General features: G+C 48.6%; 1 protein-coding gene across 1 annotated transcript in view; it reads right to left on the bottom strand.

Annotated features, from left to right (window-relative positions):
* Positions 1-12,548, bottom strand: part of SCLT1 (sodium channel and clathrin linker 1) — a 146,522-nt gene that overhangs the window by 108,289 nt on the left and 25,685 nt on the right. Inside the window, exons 4-6 of the mRNA XM_088476098.1 lie at positions 6,693-6,748; positions 6,108-6,180; positions 3,244-3,299 (exon numbers count right to left, since the gene is read on the bottom strand). Of these exons, the coding sequence (XP_088332224.1) occupies positions 3,244-3,299; positions 6,108-6,180; positions 6,693-6,748 (185 nt within the window). The remainder of the gene's footprint in view (positions 1-3,243; positions 3,300-6,107; positions 6,181-6,692; positions 6,749-12,548) is intronic.

Below are 12,548 nucleotides of genomic sequence, written 5' to 3'. Positions count from 1 at the left end.
TTCCAACAGCTGCAGCTATCGATTTCGACAGCTGCAGTTGCCTCAATGACACAGCACTGTCCTTGGCTGTCAGTTCCAAGAGCCAAGGATTGTGCAAAGAAAAAGTTTTTTGCTATTAGTCCTGAGTGTGAGGCACATATAGAAACCGTTGTAATTCTTATACCGTTCACCTGATTTGGATGGAATTACCCTCAAATTAAATCTGAAAGTCTGCAGTTAAAGCACATCTTGTTTGTTTCATTTCAAAGCCATTGTGGTGGTGAATAGAGGCCAAAATATGAAAATTCTGTCAGTCCCAATATTTATGCACCTGACTGTAATATATATATATATATATATATATATGCACAACAAGTTATTGATTTGCGCTACACCCAGAAAAGTCTGCATGATAGAATCTAGACACAATTATTGCAACAGTCCAAATAATGACTTGAAATGTACTCTCCCCTCAGTTTAGTAAAGCTGCCAAATCTTACACAGTTATTTAGTATCGAAAAATTAAATTAGACCAGGGCTTGACAAATTTTTCTAAAATCTAGGAGCCAGGATGAAAGTGTAGGAGCCAGATCACTGTCCCTCCAAAAAAATTACAGAAGTGAGTAAGGAGCACAGCTCTGTGTGTTATGCAACTGTTATACACACTATACTAGTCCACAAAATGGTCATAGTTGAATGTATACAGTAAAATGGAGGCCCCCTCACTGCTCTGCACAGCTCCCCTGCTCCACCCCCCACCCTCCAGTAATAACGGACCACATTTCACATGAAATAATGGTGCCAACAAAAGCCCTCCCCCCTCATGGTCACATCACTATCCCTCTGAAGCTGCTCCCCAATCCCTGGCCACACATAGACCCTACTACCGGAGAGCTTTATGCAGCCGTAGATAGGAAACAGTAGACAGCCGGGACGTACAGGAGGATCAGCGTAGAATGAGACAGACAACAGGGATCAGAGCAGGCCAGGATGGAGCGGAGGAGTCATGGACAGGAGGAGTCGGCACAGGTTGGGACCTGTGAACGCCGCAATACTATAGGCACGAATCTCAGCAGGAGCTGATGAGGATCCGCTTCCTCCCTCACTGCAAAATCTGGTAGCCAGGCAGCAAAATCTGGTAGCCATGGTTGCCTGGCCCCTGGGATTTGTCAAGCCCTGTATTAGACAATACAGCAAAAACGCGACAAATCTTATATATAAAATTCATTGGTCTGTTGTTTGTCTGTCCGGTTATGCATTTGGACACCCCTGAGCCCATTGGGATGAAACCAACGCAAGGTGGCAGTGTTCTACCCATAAATATTTTCCAGCCGGGTAGCATCAAGAAGTAGCCAGGTGGGGGCCTTCGCAATGATGCGCGCGCCGGGAAAAGGGGTATCTCCCTTACCATTCCAGCCCGACAGGTCTCAGACTGCTCCCCCACTGGTTCTCAGTCAAAAGTGCCCATAATGCAGTGCCCCCTGTAGTTATCCCCATATGCAGTGCTCCCTGTATTTGTGCCCTTTATACAGTGTCCCTGTAGTTTTCCCCTTTATGCATTGCCCCCTGCAGTTTTGCTTTGCCCTTATGCAGTGCCCCCAGGCTGAAGTAGTGCCCCCAGACTGGCCCCTTATACAGTGCCCCCAGGCTTAAATAGTATCCCTTATGCAGTGCCCCCAGGCTGGTCCCTTATGCAGTGCCCCCAGGCTTAAATAGTGTCCCTTATGCAGTGCCCCCAGGCTTAAATAGTGTCCCTTATGCAGTGCCCCCAGGCTGGCCCCTTATGCAGAAGCCCAGGTAGCACTCACAAACAGGACAGCAAATCGCAAACTGTACAGATATATGAGCCGCTTTCAAAAGTCATGCTTGTGTGACAGCAGCCTCAAAAAAAAAAAAAAAAACCTCCCTAAAACACCAATAGATAAATAACCAATTATTCTCCCTTGCATGCTTCCATATATAGAAACAGCAGCATATTGAGGAGGAAGTGAACAAAACACCACATCTTGAGGAGAGAGGCAGCAACAGAAGAGAAAAACAGATCCACCTGCTAGAGCAGGCTTCTCCCCATCCACAGGTGTTAAATAGTGCCCCTTAGGCAGTGCCCACAGACTGGTCCCGGTCCCAGCACCAGCCCCAGCCCAGAACTTACATTAACTTGCTCGCCGCTCTCTATCTAGATCCAGCAGGGGCAGGCTCCTCACGTCGCGGGTGACGTCATGTCACCCGCGCACTGCATCACTGGGAACGCTCACCTCTGAATCGATCGGAGGCTTCTTTAGCCTCCGGTCACTTCAGAATGCCAGCGTTCCACAGCAGGGGTCGGCAGGGGAAAGTCCTGGGCGGTGGGCTGTTTCTGCCGGGCGATGCGCCTGCAGAAAACAGCCTGGGCAGAACACTGGGAGGGATAGTTGGATCCTGGCCAGGTTTTAGGGGAGTTAGGATCCCAGTTGGACCTCCCATTGCTGTACGCTGGGCAGAACTTTGACCCGGGCAGACTGTTCTGAGCCATTCACTGGATGGATTTGGACGAAAACTTCACAAAGTGGTAACATTGGATCCCAGAAAACATACTATGTCGGACCTCCCGTTGGTGTACGCTGGCCAGAACTTTGACCCAGGGATGCTAGCCAGAACTTTGACCGGGGGAGCCACTGGATGAAAACTTCACAGAGGGGTGGCAATTGGTCTGGGATGCGTAATGGAGTGTTTGGGGTCCCGGTCGGAACTTTAACCCAGGAATCCTGTTCTGGGCCTTCCACTGGATGAATTTGGACGACATCATAAAACAAAACCCTATAACTTGAACATTTCGGTGAGGTGTCTGAGATTTAAAGCGCCAAATCTATTTTAAAATCAAAACCTATGTGGTTTTGCCTTAAAAAAAATGTTTAGCTTTAAATCCCGAGGGCACATGGGTGAAATCTCGCAACTCTCAGGCTATTATATTTGAGCCTCTGCCTACAAGGTCACAGGCCTGATCCATATGATTGTAGCTTTAATATGTGCTGACCATTTTTAGCAGAGATTGATGAACACAATTACAATCAAAATCGGCATCATTAAAACCTCAATTACTCTGCTAGAGCACAGAGCTATAAATCTGTAAGTAGGATTGAGTTAACAATGCACCACTGAATCCCAACCGGATGGGCTAAGTATACACTGCTGCATGATAAACTCAGGAGCATGAGGTCTGTATTCCACAAGACACAACTGGATCTACAAAAAGCACAAATACACTGACATACGAACAGCACTCACTTCTCATTTTCTTTAACAATGCTTTCTAGCTTTAATCTCATTTCACCCATTTGTGCCTATTGGAAAAACAGAAACAAAAAACAAACACGCATTACTACATAATTAGACACAACAGAGAGAACCTTTCTCTGTTTTGTCTAGAGGTTAGAGATTAAAGAGAACCTATTATATTTGATTATATTAATAGTTTACATAGTGCACAACGCAAGCAAGAACGTAGAAAAATGCAGCACACTATATGTAAATGTCAGTACTCAGAGAGTGGCTCCACAATAATCTGAATTACACTCCCTCCCGATGGCTTTAATTTAGCTTCCCTACTTTGCAAACAAAGGAGCTTGAACATAAAAAAAACTATGTATATTGAAGTCTACAAGACAACTCTCAGACAGTGTTCCCGCATTCACATAGAGTGCTGTGTTTACCCTCTACTTAGGAAAAAGAGCAGTCACATGGTGTACACTTACATAGGGCCTAATAAAAGCAGGTATGACAGATTCTTTTACAAAATTCAGCACAAAATATGTTGAAATTATAGCAGATTTGACTATATTAATTATATATATATATATATTTTTTTTTTTTTGCAGGCCAAATATGTTTTTAGCAATGAGCCCAACCCCCTCCACCTAGTAAAACTGCAGAATGTCCCACACTTTGTACCCAAGTGGTTAGGTACAAGGGTGATTCAGTAAATAAGGTAACAAGACCTCTAATTGCATAAATGTATCCATTGTATTACATACAAGTATAATCAATAGTATGGCCTTGGTGCAGATAATGTTTCCACATACTTGAATAAGCATGTGTGTATTACATACAAGTATAATCAATAGTATGGCCTTGGTGCAGATAATGTTTCCACATACTTGTTTGTATAAGCATTTGTTCCAACGGTACACCATGATATCTATCCCAGCATAGAAGAAATCAGTGTCAAGTGCCTGAAGCTAGGACATGACGGCTTGGTGAACTGCACCAACGGTTGCGAATCGCCATTCACCCAGGTGCTTCTTCAATGGTCCAAAGAGATGGAAATCACTTGGTTCAAGGTCAGGGCTGTAGGGAGGATGGTCCAGTACAGCCCAATGGTAGTGCCGTAACAACTCACGCGTGCTGTTGGCTGAGTGTGGTCTGGCATTATCGTGCAGCAACAGGACGCCTGTTTGCAGCAACCCAGGTAGTTTTTAAAGAATTGCCATCCGCAACCGGTTTAATGTGTCCCAAAAGCAGACAGCATTCACACTATCTCCCTAGGTGAGGAAATCAACAGGAAGCATGCCCTTGGAGTCCCAAAACACAGTTGCCATGACCTGCTTTGCTGATGGATTTGTTTTGAATGTCTTTGAAGGTGGGGACAATGCATGTTTCCATGTCATGGATGCTTGTTGTCTCCAGTGTCACATACTGCACCCACGTTTCATCGCCTGTACCGATACCCTGCAGGAACTGCACTTCCTCCTCATGGTACCGCGTCAAGTGCACGAGAGACAATCCCATTTTGTTGGTTTTGTGAACTTCTGTGAGTTGCTTCTGTACCCAGCGTGAACACTTTTTCCTGTATCCCAGTTGATGATTAACAATGTTGTGCTCAGTACCCACCGAGATGTTCAGTTTGTCATCTAACTTGAATGCATCTGTCCTCCTGAATCAGAGCTTCAATGCAGCAGAAATTGTTATCTGTGGTGGACATGCTTGCCCGGCCAGATCTTTGCTCATCTTGAACGTCTGTCCTGCTGTTCTCAAAGGCAGTGCACAAAACCCAAACCTGTTTCTGTGACATGACGTTACCAGCGTACACCTTGACAAGTTGGAGATGAGTTTCAGCTGCTGATGTGCCCTTTAGACACAGAAACCTGATCAAATGCACCTCAATGTTTCACCACGTTTCTGCCAGTGTCACCATCTTACAACTGATGTTGGGACAGTATGACTGAAATCAGGTGCAGTCTAATGGCCATGAGGGGAAGCAGTGGTCTACCTGCTCTGGCCTGGTGGGAAATTAGAATGAAATAGAGAACATTATACACATGGGAGGCACCAATGCTGGTCTTAAGGTGCCTACACACATAGCGATGTGCTCACGATCAGCCGATGTGTATGATTTCCTTTGAAACTCTCCCGGCAGTTCTGCACACGATTTGGTGTCCAATCTTCATACGATCTCTCCTGCATCCAGACTTTTTACAGTGCATCGCCTCCTAGATTGTCAGATCTGCCCTACAGTACAGAACGGCAGATCTGACAATGCGATGTGCGACCAGCGGGGACGCGCATCGTGATCGTGAGTGGGGACTCACGATTTGGGCATTTTTTACATGATCTGTCGTTCCGATGCGTCGGAATCAGCCAGATCGTGTAAAAAAATAAATTGGTATGTGTATAGGCACCTTTAATGCTTATACTAACAGGTGAAACAAGTTGGACTGTTTAGCTTAGTCCATGTGGTTGATTGGACAAACTGATAACCATGCAAATCACTTTCCACTTCACTAGTCTGTTAGGAAGAAGCTTCAGGTGTAGCACTGATAAGAATGAATGTGGGGTAAACTAGTTGGAGGGAGATGGGCTGCAAAGAAAAAAAGATGATGTTCTTGCCCAAATATCCACATTACTCTGAAGCAATATGTTTTTCTAGAGCTACAAATAATTGTCTATGCAGCAGTACAGTCTTACATAGTAAAACTGCAATGGAGACCATTGTCACTGTCCTACTGCCAGAATACCAGAAGATAATTATCTATTAAGGTATGAGAGCTATTCAGATGATATAAAGATAAGGCTACAGCTAAAAAGATAAAACTGTTTGGACAAAGTGGTCCTTTACTGCCATGTTAAAAGACAACAACAGAAGAAGGTAATACCTGATAAAAATTGAGTTGCTCGCCCATTTCTTCATTGTGTTTTTCAAATTCTCCAGTTAGGAAATTCACATTTCTAGAGAAAGAGAGAGTAAATATTGCATAATATGAGTAAGTCTAGCACATCTGTTCTGCGCAATCTGTCTCCAATGCAGAGTTGACTCAGAGTTTCTATAACCTTACCTCATAACTGTAGTGTATTTTTGCAGGACTGCCCCAATTTTGGAGGACTGTCCCGCAGTCAGGACATATATCTTAAATTGGCAAGGAAGGGGTTGGCAGGTATTACAGGTATTGTGGCATGTCTTTTCAGCGTGCGTCATAGAACTTGTTTTGTTTACAATTCCTCCCACCGAGGACATGACCACTTCCCCCTATTTGATAGCAGCCCAGCCCTCGAAGCATCAGATGTTGGGAGGTCTTAAAGGCAAATTTGTTAATTCCCAAATGGTGATAATATTTTGCCTAATTTCCAGAATGCATTAATTAAAAAAGAAATGTATTTAAAAATGTACATTCCCTTATACGTACATAGTCTGTGTGTGAAAGCAGAGTGTCAGTTATCTGCTATCTAATTTGTAGGTTTACCTTTTCTCCGTTACTTTGGATGCTGCAGTCTCATTATCTCTTAATGGCTGATAAGTCTAGAGAAGCAAAAAAAATAAAAAGTTTGGATTACTCGTTTATTTTAAAATAAATGACCCTCAGTCCAATATTGTATCACTTAAATTGTGCCGGATCATTATTTTCTTGCACAATATTCATAAATATGCATATGAGTAACACTGTTGCTGAAGTTATTGTCAGGGAGCAATTAAACTATAAGCGCATTGTGTGTTATACAGTCCAAATTACATTTAGTGTAGAGTACCTCAACACAGAGGTGGGGGCAGCGTTTGAAAAATACGCGCTATAGGCAGCTGGGGACCCAATTTTAAAAACGAAGCGGGTCCTCTAGGACGCGCTGTGTGGCTTTGCTAGCACCACAGCAGCCAATTGCCGCTGCCACTGTCTATTCAACCAATAGTCAGTCCGTGTCGACGTCTGCTTAACTTGTCCCCACAGCGCGTCGTCTCCTCACCCAATCAGCACGCAGCTTCCTTCCTTCCAGACACCGGCCGGCCCACCACGCTCCGTCCCGGTACCGCAAGCCCCCACCCACTGCCCGGGTGCAGAAGCAGTACCTCCCCCCCGCTCCCCAGCCAGACCCCATGCGACATCTGCTCTGCATGTGGCTGCTCACCGTTGGAAAAGGTGAGAGCCAGGAGTGAAGTGCAGCACCCGGGAGCATAAACAGCGGCACCTCAAAAGGACCCGGCGGGAGGACAGGACCTGGCGGCAGGATGGCTCCAGCAGCAGGACATCACCGGCACCTCGACAGGCCCCCGACAGGAGGACGTCCCTGGCACCTGGTAATAGGACAGGCCCCCAGTGGGAGGACATCCCTGGCACCCGGTAATAGGACAGGTCCCCGGCGGGAGGACGTCCCTGGCATCCGGTAATAGAACGACCTCGGCACCAGGATGGGAGGTAGGCCCCGGTACAGTGCCTGTAGTTTATAAATAGCTCCAGAGGGATTGGGCCACAGGGAACATGGTACAGTACCCACTGAGCCAGCTCAGAGGTGCTGCTGTTCCCCCTCTCTTATAAGGCAGCCCCTCCCCATACACTTCATGTATTCTCAAATCATTAAACCTTCCCAAAAGCAGGGCACCCTTGTATATCCCCCATGCCATTTGGTCTTCCCCCCAGAGTACCCTAATCCTCTCCACCAAACCTTGGCCCCATCAGCCTCCCAAATCTGTCTCCTACAGAGCACTCTGGGGTATGTAGTGCTTTCCTTTTTCACTGCTGTTAGCCATCATTTCCCAGAACTGCAAGTCCCAGCATCCCCTTTTGGCCAAACATATACTAAGAACCTCACTTATACTCCATGATAATTGTAGAGTTCACCAAAATTATTTTGATTCATTATTCTTAAAGCGTGCATCTGCATTTTATTTTTCCTGCACTGTACTACAAGATTCAGCAGGGTAGTGCCCATTATTATATTTAAAATGAGGGTGTACAGTCTAAGCCCATCTTCCTTTTCTCTACATTTATGTATTATACAGAGGCTCCGTCTGCTTGGTATTAACACCCCTCCCATCTGTCCTTAGGTGTTTGTAATCAGCACAGGTTCCTACACTCCTGTCTACATATGAGAATAGTCACTATTATAGGTAAGTCCAGAATAAATTTACATAATGTGTTAGTATTAGGGGTGTTAAGGACCCACATTATGGGATTCACATTGACGTGGTGGATAGAAAATATGAGATATGGTAAGAACTTACCCTTGTTATCTCTATTTCTACGAAGTCCATAGGGTTCCACAGGATACCTTGGGTATAGGTGTGACGTCAGTCGCAGGGCACCAAAGAGTTAAGCTTTCAGCCTCACAGGATGCACTAGGTCCCCCTCCTATACCCCGCCCCCGGGCCAAGGCACCTCAGTTAGTTACCAAGCCATAGGCCGGAGGAGGAGAAGGAAGAGAGAGAACAAAGATCTGGACACATACAAGAATCACATTCTCACCAGAGGGAGACGGAAAACCGGTGACCAGAGCAAAGCCCATCTGCAGCACAGGTGCGACAGGGCGGGAGTCCTGTGGAACCCTATGGACTTCGTAGAAATAGAGATAACAAGGGTAAGTTCTTACCATATCTCATATTTTCTACTTCAGGGTCCATAGGGTATCCACAGGATACCTTGGGGATGTCCCAAAGCAGTATCCTTTAAGGGTGGGGACGCTCCTGTGCAGAAAGGAGAATCCGCCGCCCGAAGGAAGCATCCTGAGAGGCGAAGGTGTCAAACCTGTAATACCTCACGAAGGTATGGACAGAAGACCACGTAGCAGCCTTGCAGATCTGAACTGCCGAGGCACCACGTCGAGCTGCCCACGAAGGAGGGACCGGTAGGCCTTCATGAAGATAAGCTTCAGAAATAGCCATACGGATCCAGGCTGCCAAAGTTTGCTTTGAAGCAGGCCAACCCTTTTTACAGAAGCCATAGAGGACAACAAAGCGTCCGACTTCCTAAACAAAGAAGTGCGGTCCACATAAGTCCTTAAGGCCCGCACAACATCCAAAGAGGCCTCACCCACGGAAAGACCCGGTGAGTTAAAGGCCGGAACAACTATTTCCTCGTTAACCTGAAACTGGGAAACAACTTTGGGAAGAAACTCGGGCCGAGTGCGGAGCACTGCCCTGTTCCCATGAAAAACCAAGAAAGGGGGTCTACAAGAAAGAGCCCCTAACTCAGAAACACGTCTGGCTGAAGCAACGGCCAGAAGGAAAACAGTCTTAGCTGTTAGCCATTTAATATCCACTGAGCCCAGTGGTTCAAACGGCGGTCCTTGGAGAGCCCTCAGGACCACAGCCAAATCCCAAGGCGCCACAGGTGGAACAAAGGGCGGCTGAATACGGAGAACACCTTGCATAAAAGGTGCGCACATCCGGGATTGTAGCAATCCTACGGTGACACCAGACAGATAGGGCCGAAACCTGTACCTTCAAAGAAGCAAGGCGAAGCCCATGATCTAGTCCCGCTTGCAGGAAGGCGAGAATCCGAGACAGACGAAACTCCCGCGGTGCATAACCTCTCGGTCGACACCACTGGAAGAACGTATGCCACACGCGATGGTATATCCTCGCGGAAGACGGTTTCCGAGCTCGTAACATGGTACGCACCACAGAGCTGGCAAACCCCCAGGACCTCAGCATGGCCGTCTCAACAGCCACGCCGCCAAAGACAGCCGAGTCAGGTCCGGGTGAAGACAAGGACCCTGAGACAGAAGGTCCGGTCGTAGCGGCAACCGCAGAGGACTGTCCACGGACAGACCCTGAAGGTCTGAGAACCAGTGCCGTCTGGGCCACGCGGGAGCTATCAACAGGAGCGTCCCTCCTTCCTGTTTGAATTTCCGGATTACCCGTGGAAGAAGGGAGACCGGAGGGAACAGGTATGCGAACCTGAACGTCCACCGGACGGACAGAGCATCCACCAGAGACGCCCCTTCGTCTCTTGTGCGAGACCCGTACACCGGCAACTTGTTGTTGTGCCGGGACGCCATGAGGTCGATTTCTGGAAGACCCCACCTGTCCACCAGTAGTTGAAAAACGTCCGGGTGCAGGGACCATTCCCCTGGATGAACGTCCTGGCGACTTAGAAAGTCCGCCTCCCAATTTAGCACTCCCGGGATGAAGACCGCTGATATGGCCGGAAGATTGCGCTCCGCCCAAACCAGGATCCGAGAGACCTCTACGAGAGCCGCCCGACTGCGAGTTCCTCCTTGCCTGTTTATGTAGGCCACGGTGGTAGCATTGTCCGACTGGACCTGCACCGGGTGACCCTGGAGAAACCGCTGTGCCTGCAGGAGAGCATTGAAGACCGCACGGAGTTCCAAGATATTTATTGGAAGCTCCGCTTCTGTCGGTGTCCACCTGCCCTGGAACAAGTGTGGACCCGAAACTGCTCCCCAGCCCCGAAGACTGGCGTCCGTTGTCAACAGGACCCAATTTGGAACCCAGAACGGACGTCCCTTGTTGAGGTGGGTCGTCTTTAACCACCACGCAAGGGACAGGCGAACCTCCGGGGTGAGCACAATCGTCTGGAACTTCAGAGACTGAGGCAGCCCGTTCCACTTGGACAGGATCAGGTGCTGCAGAGGTCTAGAGTGAAACTGGGCGTATTCCACCATGTCGAACACCGACACCATGGAGCCCAGTAACCTCATCGCCGAGTGTAAGGACACCCGGCGGCTGTGCAGACAACTGCGCACCCTTGACTGTAAAGCAGAGATCTTGTCCTCCGTCACGAAGATCCTTTGCTGTCCCGAGTCCAATAAGGCTCCAAGATGCAGAATCCTCCGAGACGGGATTAGAGTGGACTTCTGCCAGTTGATTAGCCAGCCGTGCCGTTGCAGCAGTGCCATGGTCAGGTCCAAGTGGTGTAACAGGAGCTCTGGAGATCCTGCCACCAATAACAGGTCGTCCAAGTACGGCAACATGCGGACTCCTTGCAGCCGCAGAGAAGCCGCCATGACCGCCATAGCGTCCTGTATGTCCAATGACACCATGTAGTCCCCAGGTTCCAGCGCCAGAATGATGGACCGTAGGGTCTCCATCCGAAACTTCGGGACCCGCAAAGACTTGTTGAGTGCTTTGAGGTTGAGAATCGGACGATATGACCCATTGGGTTTCTGTACCAAAAATAGATTTGAATAGAAACCCTGGCCCCTCTGGGAGAATGGAACAGGCACTATAACTCCAGCCTGGAGCATAGTGTGCAATACCTTCCGCAGCTCCGTAGCCTTGTTCCGGTCTGATGGTAGACCCGTGCTGAAGAATCGAGCCGGGGGTCTGTGCCGGAAGGAGAGGGCGTACCCGTGAGAGACCACCTCCAGAACCCAAGTGTCTGTCGTAGTGAACGACCAACACCGGGAGAACTGCAGCAGGCGGCCTCCCACCCTGGGATCCCCCAAGGGGAGACCCGGACCGTCAGGCCGCAGGCTTGTCATCTGGCTTGGGGGCCGGATGTCTGGTACTCCATGCCTGTTTCCGGGGCTTGACCGATTTCTTAGGGCCAGCCTGTCGAGGAAACGACTGTGGTTTGGGCCTGCCCTGGGCCCTAGATGACCGAAAGGACGATGGTCCAGAACCAGAAGGAGCAGCGGCCGACGGGAGACAAGCAGATTTGGCTGCCGCCAGCGTGGCCACAATCTTATCCAGATCCGGACCGAAGAGAACTTCTCCGGTAAACGGCAACGCTTCCAGACCTTTCTTGGATCTGCGTCCGCCTTCCAGGATCGCAGCCACAAGGTGCGACGAGCAGCTACCGCTGCTGAAGAAATTCTAGACACCAGAGTACTAATGTCTAGAGCCGCCTCGTTGATGTAGGTGGCCGAATCACGGAGATTGCCAATCAACTCCGCTTGTTCGGCCGGACAGTCGGATTCAAAAGAAGCCTCTAATGAATCCGCCCAGCGCTCCATCGCTCTGGCAACCCAGCAAATGGCCATAGCCGGCCGTGCTGCCCCCCCTGCAAGGGAATAAGCGGACTTCAGGCAGATTTCTACCTTGCGGTCCGTAGCATCCTTAAGGGAGGACATGGATGGCATCGGCAATGTGGCACTACGGACAAGACGGGTCACGTGAGAATCCACCTGTGGAGGGGATTCCCACTTAGCAAAATAATTATCCGCGAATGGATAAGCCACCGCCAGACGTCTCTGCGGCTGGTATCTTTTGCCAGGTTGTTTCCACGCCTCCTCTAAATGGTCCACCAACTGACCCGAAAGAGGAAAGACTGTGGCATCGCCCTTCACATCTTTGAAAAAGGCATACTTAGATTTAGCCGCTGGGGGAACTTCGTCCTCAATCACCAAGGCTGTGCGGACCGCCCGAA

This window comes from Taudactylus pleione, unplaced genomic scaffold, assembly GCF_031769625.1.
Source record: "Taudactylus pleione unplaced genomic scaffold, aTauple2 ptg000183l, whole genome shotgun sequence".
Lineage (NCBI taxonomy): Eukaryota > Metazoa > Chordata > Amphibia > Anura > Myobatrachidae > Taudactylus > Taudactylus pleione.
This window is presented reverse-complemented; position numbering and strand designations above follow the sequence as displayed.